General features: G+C 45.7%; 1 protein-coding gene across 1 annotated transcript in view; it reads right to left on the reverse strand.

Annotated features, from left to right (window-relative positions):
- The window catches only part of CSF2RB (colony stimulating factor 2 receptor subunit beta), a 29,628-nt gene extending 17,136 nt beyond the window's left edge, over positions 1 to 12,492 (reverse strand). The window contains exons 1-5 of the mRNA XM_077339621.1: positions 12,230 to 12,492; positions 7,635 to 7,799; positions 5,428 to 5,557; positions 3,859 to 4,025; positions 2,053 to 2,210 (exon numbers count right to left, since the gene is read on the reverse strand). Coding sequence (XP_077195736.1) covers positions 2,053 to 2,210; positions 3,859 to 4,025; positions 5,428 to 5,557; positions 7,635 to 7,695 — 516 coding nt within the window. The 5' untranslated portion in view covers positions 7,696 to 7,799; positions 12,230 to 12,492. The remainder of the gene's footprint in view (positions 1 to 2,052; positions 2,211 to 3,858; positions 4,026 to 5,427; positions 5,558 to 7,634; positions 7,800 to 12,229) is intronic.
- Between the last annotated feature and the right edge of the window lie 4,887 nt (positions 12,493 to 17,379).

Below are 17,379 nucleotides of genomic sequence, written 5' to 3' on the forward strand. Positions count from 1 at the left end.
AGACCGTTTCTCTTCAAGGCAGATGGGCATGATTTCTCATCGTCTTTTTTGCTTTCTTTTCCCAATGTAACCTTTCACATCCTCTTTTTCATTCCGCCTCTCTTCGTTCTTCTATTTTCTGTTGTAGAATGTTTTTTTTTCTACCACAGCTGGTTCCTTCCCAGTGAAGAGCCAGTGTGTAGCGGTTAAGCGCGGCAGCCTCTAATCTGGCAAGATGGGTTTGATTCCCCACTCCTCCCCCACATGCAGCCAGCTGGGTGACCTGGGGCTTGTCACAGTCCAGTTGGAGCTGTTCTCACAAACTAACATGGGTATACCTCTGGAAGCCGATTCCAATCTCTTCTGTCTGTTCTGCTACTTTAAAAAAAAAAAGACTGTTTTAAGATGATAAAGAATTGGTGGCCGAGCAGGCAGCACAAGTTGAATGTAGATAACTGACCAGAGACAGGCTCTTATGGTGCCATCCATTCCATTCCACACAGTGACTTATCCTCTGACAGAACAGCTGTTCCATTTGTGGAGGAGGGGTGGCCATTTCTCCCAATTCCCCCCTTCTGCTGCAGCCTCCCAATCCCACTCCCCCCCCCCGCCACTGATCCCTTGAAGACACCAACCCCAAATAGCATGATTTCAGGAGGTAAAGAAGGCTACAGTGGTGGTGTTGCAGAGGGGAGAGGCAGGAAAGTTTCCGTCCTTGAGTAATACCTCACTTGGACCGTTTATGCACTGGAGGTTTCACGCCGGGCTGCAGGCTGGAGTTTTAGTCATGGCAGATTGCCCTGCCTCTTCCTGCATCCACATGGGGGAGCATTTGGCCTGGTGTGCCTCATCCATCCCTGATTTGTGCTCCTTCATGGGAGTTGGGACAGTGAAGTTCCCAGTGCATAAACGGTCTTACAGATGTCAGCCTCCAAGTGGAACCTGGGGGCCCCCTGGAATTACAACTCAACTCCAGCCTACAGAGATCAGTTTCCCTGAAGAAAATGCCTGCTTTGGAGGGTGGACTATATGGCCCAATGAAGTCCCTGCCCCCCCCCCAGACCCCCATCTTCAAATCTCCAGCAGTCTTCCAACCTGGATTTGGCAACCCTATCCCTCATCCCCCACCAGTGGCTTAACTCCAGTCATGCTGTTTAGGATCCAAGGCCAACCGAGGTACACAGCACATGAGGAATCAGTGCTTAGAGTCTAAGATTCCTGCCTTGCAACTAGGAGACCCAGGTTCAAATCCCGCCTCTGCTGTGAAGTTTTTGGATTCCCATGGGCTAGTTTGTTTTCACAGTGCCTAATCCAGCTCACAGGGTTGTGGTGACAATGAAGTGGAAAGGAGAAACAGAAGGATGCCAGTTGAGTTATTCCTTTTCTTTCTCTCCCATTTTCTCCACGATGTCTCTTGCTGTACTGGCTAGGGATGCCAGTTCTGGGGTGGGAAATTCCTGGAGAGTCTGGGGATGGATCATATGGAAGAGTGGGGTTGGGAAGGGGAGAAACCTCAGCAGGGTATAATGCCTTACAATACACACCCCAAAGCAGCCATTTTCTCCAGGTGACCTAATCTCCGTAAACTTGAGATCAGATGCTGGCAAACCTACATGCACTCAACATCCATCTCCATTTGGGGGCGCTCTGCTCCAACCATTCTCCAACCAATCGTGGTACCAGTACCTCCTGTATCTAAACAGAATATTGTATCCTGAGGATAAAACAGATTTAGGGTAAAAAGTGGGAGGCATACAAGTTAGCAAAACCAAAAATGACATCTATAGCTCTCTGCCATTTCCTATGGAAACTGGATGCTGACATTAGCGTGAAATGATGATGACTGTATCAATGATAATTTGTTACATGCACAATATATTGTTAGTTGCAAAGCTGAGATAGGATTCACCACCATTCCTCCTGCAATAAACCAATATGACTGCTCTTCTGGAATCTAAACAAACCTTCTGACTGTAAGAAATCAGACCAAATCCTCTGTTTGGTTTTTGTTGAATGCTATATAAAATAGTTGTTATCCATATAAGACACAACCAGCAACTGGAATGCAAATACCTCCCAGGGTTCCCATTCCCTTTTGTAGGCCACTTGGTACTCCAGTTCTTCATCCAGCCAATGGCTCCCATTTGCTCCACCACCTGCTTTCCATGTCAGCAAGAAGTCACCTTCTTCTGTGAGGCTGATGTCTAGCTCCTCTGGTGGAGGAAGTTGGACTAAAATGAGAAAGAAGTGCACAGATCAGACTTGCTATTAAATCAACCACAAATGTTCGGTGGATGTTCAAATCCCTGAATTCTGTCTACAAAGGTGTATGTAGAAGGGCTGAGCTACACAACTCTGACCCCCTGCAGGTTTTTACAAACTGCCTCTGGAGGTTATCACAAATAATTGGGGCCAGGGAGCCTGACTCCCTGTAAGTCATGCACTGAGTAAGTCCCAGGAGTGGGAATGACTGACTGATGATTATGGCCTGTTATACGAAGGAGATTCCCCCCCACTTTCACTGTGCGTGTTGGTTGAGTTTTCTTTTTTGTTCTGCATTGCCACTCACTTTCATTGTGCATGTCTGCTGGGTTTTCTTCTTCCTTCTGCATTGATTTTCCTCCCTTCAGAACTTTCTGGTCACTGTTTCTCTGTGTTTTCTGAGAGTGGTTTTCTGGCAGGTTTCCCCCTTGCTTCATTCCCAAACTGGAAGTAATTCAAGAGTATGCACGTTCCCCCCTCTGCCCTTTTCTCACCCCTGCTCCACTAAGCACATTGAAGTCGTTCCTCCCGATCTGCACCTTCTGCTATACTCTCCCCTGTATTGGTGTTTCCTTTTCCATCATGTGATTTTTTTTTGGGGGGGGGGTTGTTTTTACAAGCATGATAAGTCTAGCAAAATGAATCCATCACTAAACTTTGAGCTCTAGTCTAAACAGTTATTGACAGGGAAAGCTTTAAGAGGGAGCACTGTCCTGTGCTTCAGCTCTCCAAAGTGCTTCTTCAGGACCTCTGAAAAGGTGGATGGTGGAGAAAGGGAGGGGCTCAGTTATGGAACCCGACTCAGCATGCAGATGGGGCCTGGCCTCTACACACACTGAGGCCCATTATGCACGGAGTGGAAAGTCTGCATTCGGAGTGGAATGGCAGTGGCTAAAATCACCAATTATGCACGCTGCAGGCGGCAACCATGTGCAGAATCAACGTATGCCGCTGAAAAAGCTGCATTAGAGAGATGCGGAAGAAAGTGGAGCTTCCCGGGACCAGGGCGCAACCAGAAGCGGCTCCGGAGTATCCGTGTGCATAATCGGATACTCTGGGTTTTGCCGCCGTTGTGTTCCATCCCGCTTCGCTTCTTCCTCCTCCTCGTTCTCCATGCCACCGTTTCAGCGGCCGTGCATAATAGGCCACACACACACACACCAGTGCCAGCAGGAGTGGGCACTAGCAGAGTACCAGGCATTGGCAGCTTCCTTCCTTCACAGGGGAGTCACAAAAGGAGATGCTAGAGCTGAGGCTTTTCTCATTTTATGATTTTAAACTTACCTTGATTTATATTTCTCACATTCCATATTCCTAATATGTGTGTGGCACAGTTTGTACTTTCCTTTGGCATCAAGTCAGCCAAATGTGAGACAGGGAAGGGTACTCCAGGTGCTTTAGTTGAATAGATTTGGACCGAATCTGAAACAGTCTGTTGTTGTTGTTGTTGATTTTTTTGGGGGGGGCTGCACATGCCTGCTAAACACTACTAAGTAACATCTATAAGATGAGTGTCCATATGTCTACCATAAGCTGTGTACAAAAGGTAATGATCTTGTGGAAATACAGTTGTGTGTCAACAAATCCTATAATGTTCTGGAAAACTTGAATACAAACCATTATCAAAGAGGCTGATGTTCATTTGCACTTCCAGGTTCCGATCTGGTTTGAAAGTGTAGTATTCTTTAATCAAAGCACCGAAAAAGGACTGGTTTCTGTAGCAGCTCCACTTCCAGCTTTGAGAGTCCATATTTGGGGAGACACAGTTCATCCGTTTGAAGCCCCTGTAAGCATCAGAAGGGACTAATTTCAAGGATGTCTCAAAGGATTAGCTAGTGCTCCTCCCAAAGACTTCCTTCTTCCTTCTCACTTTCAGTAACAGTAATGGTAAGCTCCTTTGGTGTGAATCCAACACCTGTAAACCTCATTTATTCACCTTCTTCCTCCACCTAAGCAGCAAGCAGAAGTCTTTGGTGGTGTTCTGTCCAGGTCAGGCTAACACACCTGCTGTCTCTTCCTAGCCAGGAGAAGGACTGGGAGCATCCATCTGAGATTCCCACCCCAAAAAAAGTTCTTTGAGCTAGTGTCAATCCCCAGCAATTCATTGACTCACAGTTCCATCCTAGGTAGTGTTACAGCTTGACTACAATGAACTTAGAAGGTTGTAACTCTGCTTAGAAGGCACCATTGACCAAGCAGTAGTGGAGCTGCAGAATTGAGAGTTAACAGGAGAGAGAGAGAGAGCTTATTTTTCTAGGAAGCCTAATTTTCTGGGCTCTCATCACCTTGAATAAGGTAACAAAATAATATGAATGATTAATCAGTAAAGGGAAGAAATTAGATGAAGTGCAATTGAGATTAACATTGCAATTGGATTATGATTTTATGGCAATGTCTTTTAGGCTGCAATTTATGATCAAGCTACTGTACTGTACAATCAGTTGGAACTGAATTCCTTCTGCAAGGGAAGTATGGGAAGAAGAGGAAGGAAATGGAAGTATCCCACAGCTTGGAGAATCAGAAGATAGTTTGAACCCAGCTCACTACAAACCTTGGAAGTCAGAAACAGATAATTGAACTCAGTGAACCTATCAGGACTTTTCCCCCTTATCATTCCACAACCAAAGGGCTATAGACATTTTGAAATGGAAGGTGAAAACCAGTACATTTCTGTGATAGATCACTATAATGTTATAGCAATCTAGCAATTTTAGAATGTGGCACTGTTTGAAGTAACCATAGTGCTTCAGAGACAGCTCAGAAGGAAACTCGCTGTATGACACCCCCATCCCTGTATTGCTTTACTCAGAATCGGGCCAACAGCAAGTAACATCTGGTTTAGAATGGTAATGTGAAAATGGCCACAGTTAGACTGGGGTCAATGGGAATTTTGAGGAGAAGTACAAGAAGGAGTCCTGTCTCTGGAAACCGCCATTCCCCATGACTACAACAGCCTTATTTGTCGTTATTTTGGATAGCCTAGACTAGTCCGACTGAATCAGTCCTTGAAACCTATGCATGGCTGGCCTTGGCTAGTATTTAGATAGGACACCTCCAGCGAGTACCAGGTCCTGACATGGAGGCAGGCAATGACAAGTCATCTTGAAAGTCCCAAGGGATCCCCATAAATCAGCTGAGACTTGACAGTAAAACAACCACCACAATGAAAACAGATGAGCCACTCACTTCCTCCAATGATCGTTGTACAAAAGGTTCATCTTGATAAGCTTTTGTACATCTTGGCTCTCAGACCAGGTGCAGGATACAAATGATTTGTAGTCATTGATACATTGGAGGGATTCCAGGAGCTGAGTCTCTGAAAAGCAAAACAAAAACAAAAAAAAAACCTTTCCTCAAAAATTAGATTTTAATTGATGTTTTGTAGTGAAAGGGGACATTAGTAGAGAATTAATAGATAATAGGACACAAAGGCAAACCAGACCTAAGTGAAGTGCAGTCAACAGCGTGGCAGTTTGGCTCTGGAGGTAGGTGGGAACCCAGGGGATTTGGAGGCTCGTGGGACACATTTGGCTGTCCTAGCTGTTTCCTAGGTTGGACCCAACCTTATCCTATCAGCCTCTGCTGATGGTAGGTTAGAAATGTTGTAATCATTATTTCATTTCATTAAACATAATAAAGCTCAAGTTGACAACTCACCCCCTACCTGATTGGCCCTCCCTGGGGGTGCGCTGCTAATAGGAAGAGAGCATCATGCCAATGAGGGCCAATCAATTCAAATTGTACTCTGCCAATGAGGGCCAATTGGCTCAAATTGCATGCAGACCATTTACTCCTTATCTGATTGGTCTCCTCAGAAATATTCCCACAATAGGAGATGGCCCTCAGTCAGGAATGGCCCTGGTAGTTTAGCCCCAATCAGGAGGAAATCCTCAGCCAGGAAGGGCTAATAAATAATCAGCTCTTGGCCTCTAACTTCCAGCTGGTTTCAGAAGTTTGCTGGGTGGAAGAGAAAGCAGCTTCACAGCATGCCCTGCTGCCAGTAAGTTGCTCTGGCCTCCTGGCCTTTTTCAACTCAGCAGATGGTGGGGTGGGGGAAGTGAGCTGCTTCCTGGTACAGCCTGACTTCTGGAGAGGGGGGGGGGATTATCGGAGGCCCAGAAATAGCCCCCTGCAGCCAGGAAAAGCCTCTGCCCTGGGAATGTTTACTCGTGAGTAGTCCGGTTGCACTTAAGAGTCCAACAAGAGTTCTAAGGGGCTTTACGCACCGGGATCTTTGTTGCAAATTGGTCACTGAATGAAAAATCGCCATTTAAAGTAGTGGAATTCGTCGTTATGCATACCTGCCTTTGTAGTAGAATCCAGTTGCGTTTTGTAGCGTTTCCCACAGGCTTCCGGTCTCGGCAGAAATCGCTAGAAAGGAAGCGCTATTGCCAAGCTCGTCCCGCCCCTGGCCGTCAAGCAGCCAATGGGCAGCCGTTAGCATGCTCCCAAACAGCCCCTTTCCCTTTAAGAAAGGTTTAAAAAAAAAAAAAAAAAACAGACCCATAGCAGCGAATCTGGGTAGATTCGTTGCAACGGAGAGACCCATCCAGCTGCCTGGTGTGTTTGAGCTGTCGTTTGATCGTTTGATCGTTGCCACGCTTCCTCCGAGTGAACCCCCCCCCCCTCACAGGCCCGATTTTCGGCTGAATTAATGTGTAAAAAATAAAGGGACTTTATTTCAGCAAACGTGCTTTTCTGTGGTTTGTGCTTAGTGACTAAAGGGGAGGGACTGAAGCCAGGGAAGCCTCTAAACAGAAAGAGGCTCGCTGGTGCGTTTATCCCCGCTCGCTCGGAGAAAAAAAAATGGTGATCGCTTCGCCGGAAGATCAGAGGAGAGAGCCAGGGGGAGGGACTTTGTAGAAACCGCAACAATGTTAACGCACAGGTCTTTTTCGCTAGTGTTGCAGATTGGTTGCAGGAGCATATCGCTTTCCGGAGGGTGAATCCACTTTTGGGGATTTCCCTGAAAGCGCTACAAGAAAGCGCTTTTGGCAGATTGGTTTCAGGTGTGTGGCAGATTGTCGACGACGTTGTGCAAAACGGCAAATCAGTAGCGTTTTCAATTGGCAACCATTGTGCTATTTTGAAGGCGTGCAAAAAGCCCCTGGGTTATAAACTTTTGATGATGGATACTCTAGAATCATAGAAGTTGGTGAGAGCCGATAAGACTTGAGCCATCTTCTATTCTTTGCATGTGTGTCTCTTCCTGGTTTCCATTTCTTGGAGCAACACTAGGCTGAACTCTATGAGCCAGTCTGAGTATCTTATGGATAATCGTACACCTAACAGTACAGCCAAAGAGATGGACGCTGGACAACATTCTAAAACAGCGAATGGAAGGAAGGAGTAGGAAATGAGAGGACAGGGAAGAAACTAAATGCAAAACTCACGTTTAGCTTCATTACTATGCAAGATAAAGCTCAAAGCCAGGAGGCCACTGAAGAAAGTCATATTCTTCTCAATGTTGTTTTTCCTCCGGATATATGGGATTGAAGAGCTTTTCTCATATTGCGCAATGACAGCTGTTTACTTTGCCAGTCTTTCTGTTTCACCTACTGGATATGGGAGCAAAGTGTTCACTGTGAGAAACACTGATCCAAAAGTGTCTCCTCTCTCAAAGCAGTGGCTTTCAAATGTTCTAGGTTATGGGCTGGCAAACTATGGCCCTCCAGATGTTCACGAACTACAATTCTCATGAGCTCCTGCCAGCGAATGCTGGCAGGAGCTCATGGGAATTGTAGTCCGTGGACATCTGGAGGGCCACAGTTTGCTCGCCCCTGTTCTAGGTGGAGGAAGCCCTTATCACATTGACTTTTGCTGCTATGGGAAACCAAGGAACTGCTACTTGTTGGGGAGCATCTGGTGATACACACACAGCCAGTTCATGGGGGCCTGCTAGAAATCTCCATCACCACATGTGAACTGAAAGCACCACTGTGCTGAAAAACCTCAGAGGAAGACTTGGAGGAGAGGACAAGCTGTCTGCCAGGGAATTTAGTTTCCCACTAAGACACGTCTGCTGAGTTTCCAACATTGACCAGGAATCCCAGAACACACTCTGAAAACCACCTACAATTTTGACACGTACTGAAATGGTTTCCAGCAAGGCCAGAGCAAAGGAAGGGCCAAATTTCCACCTCTGCACTGATGGCGTGCATAATCTGCACTCTGCTTTTGCTTCACAGTACATACATTGTTCACCTTTTATATGCAGAAGTGAGAAGGAGAGACGGGATGATTCTACTGAGACAGGGTTATTTTGAAAAGCAAAAAAAGAGGACATATGTCACAAGCTGACTACTTCCAAGGAGTGGCCACTATGACAAATCACATTGTAAATACGCCTACTGTTTAAGCTGTGATGGTTGACTGGCAGGAGGGCATCTTGTGCTCAAAGAGGATGTGCACACATGTTCATTGGCTTAAACTCCCACAAAAGTGTTGGCATAGCATGGGAGAGAGAGCCTGAACCAGTGGTCAGCAGACCACTTTAGTCCAGACCACAGAAGCACCCTGGGGAGTCTCCACCCCCTGTTTCCTAGCTTCCAACATGGGTCCCCTTGTTTCTATGGGAGGTCACACACCACCTTTGGTCCACCTCAGGCCACCTGGCAGTGCAAGCTCAATGCCTCCCTTGCCGGGTTGGCACCCACTCACAACCCTGCCACCTCTTATGGAAGCCCCTAACTTGGGGAAATCTGATACGCAAACTGAACTCCCCCAAAACCGGCTCCATTCCATGCAAAACTGCAAGCTGTGATTAATTCACTGAGCGCCTCAACATAGGCCATCAGAAACATAACTTATAAACCAACATGGGTAGGAAGGAAACTGTTCTTCTGTAGCAATCGAGATGAAAGAGGCTGAGCCTGCCCACCTGGCACCCCCACCCCTCACCAGTGTGCTGAGTCCTTGTGCCATGTCATCCTTGCATGCTGCTGAGCACATCACGCCAGATGCATCCTGTCGCCTGCTTCAACCTGTGACTTTGATAAGTCAGAGCCACGATTGCTACTAACTAGAAATATTCCTAACCTTCTAACCTCAAAAGAGTACATTTTCATCCATTTTTTAAAAAAAGAACTCAAAAGAGGAAGGACACAAAAAAAAGGACAACTGGTAACCATAACTGAACAAAACTAGGGACTCCCACCTACCAAATCTGCTCATTGTGGAATTTCCTTAGACTCAGTTCAAAGGACAAAATTCTATAATCAGATTCCAGCAGATAAATCCTCGCTGCCTTCTCTTTCACCCCATGTAGCTCCTGTACTGTGTCTTGTATATTCTATTTTCATATGTATACTCTATTGTGTTATTACTGAATTTTAGCAACTATGCCAATAAAGGTATTCTGATCTTCCAATTCTGTGCAATCCTAACAGTTACATCTTTTTAGCTTTTCACTATCTGAAGGTGTCTCAAAGGTGTCTTAACATGGTACCTTTAATATGAACCATAACCTACCCATGTTCCATTTTATGCAAACAAGTTCTGCCTAGGAGAAGCTATGCGTTGTTATTGTTTATGGTAGTGCATAAAAAGAGGCGACTTTCATACAAAACTATAGGCACGAATCTTGAATAACACTAAATTTTGCACAGAAAGTCGAGCCCATCACTGTCAAGCAGAGGCCGTGCACAATGAAATGAAGCCCAAAGCAGATGTTAAGTAGCCTTCACTCAGTGCTGGGGTCTTCGTAGGAATCTACTGTGTGTATGTAAATAATCAGGTCAGTTTTATTCCACTGTGAGCTCCATCCAATGATCCTTTTCTTCTTTTCTTCACTTTTCTGATCTCTGCCGTGGAGCTCACTGGATGGCCTTGAGCCAGGCAGTTTCTTTCAGTCTAACCTACCTCAACGGGGTTGTTGGGAGGGTAACAAACAGGGAAGAGCCACGAAGACTACCCAGCAATTGTTGAAGGGAAAACATAACTTTAAAAACATGTGACAGAAAAAGAAATGGTAGATTTACAGGGAGTTGTCTGAGGAGACAAGCAAATGTGAGAGATGAGGGAGGACTTCTGCCGTCTCTCGTACCCTGGTGGCCACCCATTTTCTACCCCGCTCTTTCAGGTTTCTGTGAAGAACTGCTCTGGGAAGATTTGGCAAGAGGCTCTGTAGCTGTGATTTGAGCTAGTCTTAATCTGATCTCAAGTGTCCCTTGGCCAATTGGTACAAGTGTAGAATGGCTCCAGAGCCCAGACTCATTGGACAGGAGAAGCTCAAGTTTGGAAACTTGGGGAAACTCCGCCTGCTGTTTCACTGAAGAAACTGGGCAGGAAAGAGCTGTGTTGAGGACCAGGGATCCAATACTGTGCCTTCCTCAGAACCCAGAGTTTCTTCCAAAACGCCTGTATTAACACTTCCCTCCCCATTTCTGCCTTCTTTCACTCACTGGCTCTGGAAGGCTGAGGTAAAGAGGTTGCTATTTTGGGATTAGTATAAGATGAAGAAGAGTTGGTTTTTGTACCTTGCTTTTCACTACCTGAAGGAGTCTCAAAGCGGTTTACAATTGCCTTCCCTTTCCTCTCCCGACAACAGACACCCTGTGAGGTAGGCGGGGCTGAGAGAGCTCTGACAGAACTGCTCTCTGAGAATAGCTCTAACAGAACTGTGACTAGCCCAAGGTCACCCAGCTGGCTGCATGTGGAGGAGTGAAGAATCTCCAGATTAGAGGCCCTTGCTTTTAACCACTACACCAAGCTGCAAACGTTTGTGTAACTTTCTGAGCACAACTTAAGTTCTACAACTAGCTTTTTGGTATTTCTGAATTTTAGATTTTAATTATTTAGATTTGTATTATAATGACAAAAGAAGTAATACAGTGATGAATGCAAATACATAATAACATTTTATTCTCATTGTTTAGCAAAACAATTCTCATAGTGTTGGTATGCATGGTCTCTATATGAAAAGGAGTTCTTGAGTCCATATAATATCTTTATAGGAAGTTTTAAAAAATGGTTGAATATTATCTTGAAATCTCATGTTCCCCTAATCAGCAAAATACATTTTCCTACAAACTTGTTGGATGATTATTTTTCTTAACTGATTATTTAAGTTATGTCAAGTTAGACATAAATTAAAAGACCAGTCTCTTCTAAGATACTCTGATTTTTTCCAGAAGACAGTGAAAGACAACTTAGCAGTAGATAATAAATTCCTCATGAATTCCCTGTCAGAGACTCTCTTATGTTTCTGATTGCACCTAAAATGTCTTGTCCAAAAGATATAATCCTGGAACAAAGTGGGTTTGTCAGTCTCCAGGTTGGGTCTGGAGCTCTCCTAGAATTACAACAGATTTCCAGACCAGGGATAACAGCTCTCTGGGCAAAAGGGCTGCTTTGGAGTGTGACCTCTATAGCATTATAGTTCATTGATCCCTAAATCATGCCATTCCCAGGCACCCCTCCCACAAACCTCCCAGAATTTACCAGTCCCAACCTGACTGTCCTAAAACCAAAATAGATTTGACAAGTCTGCATGGTCATTTCCACAATGCCATTGTGGTTTCTATATTCAAATAGCAAAATGACAGCCCCAAAGATATTCAGCAATGGTATCTAGGGTTGCCAGCTCTGTGTTTGGAAATTCCTAGAGACTTTGGGGGTGGAGCTGGGACAGATTTATTAAGCAGTCATTTTCTCCAGAGGAACTGATCTCTTTAGTCCAGAGGTAGACTATAATTCCAGGGGATCCCCAGGTCCCACCCGGGGGCTGATTCACGTCAGATTCAGCAGTGGATCCTGGTTTCCCAGCTGTCACCAGAGTCCTAATGCCTGGAACCCTTCTCTACCACTAGATCTAGACATTAGATTTTAAGTGTCAGAAACGCTGATTTGTCGGCGAGCAGAAGATAAATTGCTTAGGTAGTCTATTAGCTTCTTAAATAACTCTCTATAATGGGCAGTTCACCAAACAGCTTTGGAAAAAATGCACAACCCACTGCCCCCTCCCCCCCCCCAAACAAAACCCACTGACCTTGCCATTGTCAGCGTTTCCTTAGCCGGAACGAGAGACATCTTTGGAGACATGGGCGAATCAGGGCCTTCTCTGCCTGCTGATCGTAGGATCCCACTGAATCCCCAGGCTTCCCAACCCCCCTTTCCTAAATGAAAACACTTCTTTGCATGCTTGGGTTGTTCTCTCTCTGTCTCTACTTTGGAATTTTCATTTTTCTTTCATTTCCTCTTCTGGTAAGCATGTACATCTACACATTTCAAACAGGGGAAGGAAGTTGCTTTGTTTGCACAACTTCATTCTCTGGAAAAAGGATGAACTTTGAAAATAAGTATCCTGGCAACAAAGGCCCTCTTATATCTCCTCACTGCGCATCAGAGTGTCCTGTCCTAAGTGCTTTGAAAGGAAAAACAAGATAGAAACTCAGAAATGGGCAGTTGACATTTTTTCACAGCCTGGAGGTAAATAACACCCCATTAGGTCACTATGAAAGGAATATGGCATTTTCCCTCAAGGCCTTTGGTCAGCATAATCTCTCAACTGGACTAGTCTCCAGGACTCTCACTGTACTATTGACAGCCTGTCTTTTTCCCTGTGATGTACAGCAGGAAGTTGCACTGCACATGGAACAGGCTCCAGGCTATGCTGATGGGAGGGAGCAGACAGACTGTTGTGTATGTGGACATTCAGAACCCTCGAGCTTACAGCAAAGACTGGAATCCTGAACTCTTGTCAGGGATTCTCTAGCTCCCGGGTTCTGTCCCATCAACCAACAGACTTATGGACCTATCACAGGCTCCTGTTAAGAGCCAATTGTATCTATTGGTGGGAGTCACAGGCATGTGTATTAGTGTATCAGTCATGTTTGGCTGTGTTGAGTGATTTCTGGTTCTAGTAAAGTGTTGGTTGTTTGGAGCTGAAGTGTCCATGTCTTCACTGAACCCACAAATTTAATACAGACCATGTACTCTTCCATCAATTCAACCCAAGTCCCCACTGCTTACCTTGGTGAGTATAGGATAGCTAAGTAACCCCATTAGGGTTAAAACTCTGGGGGCCATTCCGCACAACCGTCAATGTAGCTAAATCTGAGCGCTATCGAATAGCGCTGCAATTAATAGCGGCAGGTCTCGGTAACACACACAGCCGGTTTTCTCAGAAAAAAGGCTCTCCAACTAGCGCTGTTCTCCTAACGCACAAGTTTTCGGTCTCACTGGAATCACAACAAAGGAGGTGATATTTTTCTGTGCTTACTCCCGCCCCTTGCCATCAACCAAAAAGAACACCCAGTGAACTGTTGTGTTCGTGCTTCCCTTTAAAAACTGGTTTTTAAAAACCTGAAAACACCTGTAGCAACGCATATTTGTTCATTCGATGTATCAGAAAGACCTTCTTCGCTGGTGAGAGAGCTGGCGCTTAATCATTTACACGCGCTTACAGTTTTTAACCTCCCCCCCCCGGTGCAATTTATGGCCAAAATTACAGGCAGTATCGAACAGGAGGCTGTATTGTACTAGGAAACTTTACAGACAATTGCTTGTGGAGGGATTTCAGCCAAAGAATCGTCACTTATTTGTTGCTTTTGCCAATTTTGCCAGGGGGAGGAATGGTGATCGCGAGGCCGGAAGCTCGGGTACAAGAGCTTAGGGAGGGACATTCTTGCTACCGCTATATTGAGAATGCCACATGTCCTTTTTGGATGTGTTACAGGTTGTTCTCAAGAGTCTAGGGATTCCCCGAAAAGTGCTACAAGAAATGATTTTTGCGGGAGTGTTGCAGGAGTGTTGCAGATTGTGTATGAAGTCATGCATAATGTTAAAAAAGTAGCGTTACACAATGGTAAGACTTCAGCAACATTAACGCTGTGTGGAATGGCTTTGGGTTGGGAATTATCTGGAGGGTTGCTGAGTGTTGCAGAAAACTGCCATTTCCTGTTTTGTTTTTCCCCCTGAGTATCAAAAGCTCTTCTCTCTTATTTTGTAGCCTGAATGCTCACACTGGACCCACAGTTGGCAGAGATTAAATATGCAAAGGATTATAGCACCAGTTGTTTAAAGCAGGGGTCATCAACCCCCGGTCCTCAGCCCGGTGGCGGGCCGCAAAGGCCACGGTACCAGGCCGCCACCAGCCACGCCTGCCTTTCCCCACCGGCAGCAAGAAGGAAGGGAAGAAGCAGGCGCAGCCGGCGGCATGGCAGTGACGCAAACACGCATGTGCGCTGTTGCCACGCATGCACGTTAGCACCCCTAGTGGTGAAAACGCACATGCGCAGTTGCTGCGCATGTGCATTAGTGCCACCTGGTGGCGAAAACACACATGCGCGGCAATTGTGCGTGCGCGTTTTCGCAGCATCCGGGCCGTCGGCTCTTCCCTCACTCCGGAGGCAGTCCCTGACCTGAGAAAGGTTGAGGACCGCTAGTTTAAAGAATAAATAGTTTTATAAAGAAGCAAAACAAACTTTGCATAAAAAAAGAGAGACAGGCCTGTTCTGCATTCATTCTGTTCTGCTCTGGAGGCAGACAGGGAGGAAATGTTCTCAAAGGAGCTGGAAGATTCCAATGGAGCCAACCAGGATACTGGAGAAGATTATTTGAAAAAATAACAGGAATTTTCTATCTAACTATGCTAAATACACATCTCCTCTGATGCCATCTGTGGGATATTCTTCAGAAGTATTTGAGTCATGCATACTTCAGATCTTGCCTATTCCAGCCCTGCCACCATCACTTCCTGTGACATCATCACACTGTGACATCTCCCCACCCTCCAGCCAAGCTCTTCCAGGCAACCCTAGTGACTGGCAAACAGGATGTGAGTTCAGCTGAGGGCAGGTCAAGCATCCCTGTTTCTGTTTTCCAAGGGTTCAGCAGTGGATTCAAAACATGAGGACACTTGAATGCAGCTTGACCTCTCGTTCTAGTATTATAAGTGAGTTTGGCTGTACATATATTCCTTCACTGTAAAAGATTTAGTGGAACAGAGAGAGCCTCATGAAAGGCAGGCTAATTAGTTGTGGAATTAAATTTGCATGGATTATAAGGGCCAGCGGTTTTGCAATTAGGAGCAGGAAGCGTTCAGCATACTCCTGCCAGCAATGGTGCTGCTAAGCCAAAGGTTATTCAAGCAGCAAGAAACTCTCTTTCCTCTTCCATAACGCAAAAGCCATGAGGGATGATGCCTTCTCTTATACCTGAGCTCCCCCCAAATCTCCAACGTGCATAGCACTCTTGACGGCACTGTGGAAACTGAGGAGACTGCATATTGTGGGGAAGGTGCATGAGCCAGGAAAACACTTAGCCCATTTATAGCTAAGAATGTGCAATGCACAGATTTCTATAAGATCACTCATGTGACCATGCTTGGAGTTTCCTGAAACTGTCCCGTTGTGGTGCATGAAGGGAATTTTTACAGGCTACTTCTTCCCCAAAGTGCTCACTTGAGACAGAGAATCTGACATGGAAGCTAGGTTGATTGTTTTGATGCAATGCAAAAGAAAAGAAATGCATTTTTCCTTCCCAGCTAGCTGTCGAAATCCTGTGGTATTTGCCATATGTCACACTTCTGTTTTGATTTGGTTTTGCAAGCAGGCAGCCATTAAGCCCTACAAATTCCATATACCTCTCACACTTCACTCACATCCTCTAGCCTCCTGCACATTCCCCACATTCTCCCACCCAGTCACCTTTTGTAATTCATATCCCCCTCCCCTAGCCTGGCTCCTGGGATACTTCCTACGGAGAGTGACCAGCCCCCCACTGTTGCCATGTCGACCACCTGCAATCCCAGGCAAAGCAGTACCTTGTGGGGGAGAAGGAGTAGACCATTCAAAAGATATTTAAGACCTGGGCTGGGTATCTCCCCAGTTCAAGCAAGTCCCGTGTATGCTGTTGCTTCGATATTTCCCATTAAAGAATTCTGATTTCTACAAATCATTCATGAGTCTTTGCAGTGTCTATGGGGCAATCCTCACACTAGCAAGTCCAGTGCTACTGAAATGGCCATGCATGTTGTATGATTATGACATCAGCAGCTACAAGTGTCCCAGCCTCCATCTCACCATACCTGTGCACTGTTCATTTTGGGTTTTTAAGAAGCAAGCATGAGGCATGTGTCTTAATTTTTAAAATGATTTTAAAGGCTAAGTGATGTTCATGGATCTTTTATAAAGCATGAGAGCCAAAATACTTCTTTACACTGCAAACAACCTTTGGGGGAGGGGGTGTGTCTTCCTTTATAGGAGGTGTATTCTTGTAGCAAGTGACAGATGCTGTTTAACTTTGCTTCAGGGGAAGGACACTGCTAAAAAGGGCCCATTGAGTTTACCATCCATGACATTTGCTGCTTTTCTTTTCCAGCATATGGGATAATGGCAGCATAAAAACCAATAGGAGAAGAGCAGTTCTGGACCCTGCTTCGGACAGGCCATGCCCAATCTCCGCCCACCTACCCCTTAGGTTGTTATTTTAACAGTGAAGTGCTGTTAAAGATATGTAACCCGCTGTGAGCCAGCATACTGAGAGCGGCGGGAAATACATTCAAAAATAAATACAACTAAATAAAGTAATTATTATTCTCTGAATGCCAAGACTACAAGTGTTTTGCATGTGGACAGGGAATTCTCCCTTAAAAAGGTAAAGGTAAAGGTATCCCCTGTGCAAGCACAGAGTCATGTCTGACCCTTGGGGTGATGCCCTCCAGCGTTTTCATGGCAGACTCAATACGGGGTGGTTTGCCAGTGCCTTCCCCAGTCATTACCATTTACCCCCCAGCAAGCTGGGTACTCATTTTACCAACCACGGAAGGATGGAAGGCTGAGTCAACCTTGAGCCGGCTGCTGGGATTGAACTCCCAGCCTCATGGGCAAAGCTTTCAGACGGCTGCCTTACCACTCTGCGCCACAAGAGGCTCTACATTCTCCCTTACTACACTGTAAACACACCCATCTATCTACCAGACATTAAAGGATGAGTTTCTCAGTTAGAGGGATTTGCAAGCAGGCCGAATTTAGGAACTTCCTTATTTAGTCATGAGTGCATGGTCCTCTCACTCACCCCTCATCTTTCCTAAGTCTTCCACCCCACTCCACCCATCTGCAACTGATCTTGAAAGACGAACAGTGGCACCTGAATCGAATCCCCGGAGGATGGAGAATGAGGTGACCAGCGCGGCCC

Source organism: Paroedura picta, chromosome 5, assembly GCF_049243985.1.
Source record: "Paroedura picta isolate Pp20150507F chromosome 5, Ppicta_v3.0, whole genome shotgun sequence".
NCBI lineage: Eukaryota > Metazoa > Chordata > Lepidosauria > Squamata > Gekkonidae > Paroedura > Paroedura picta.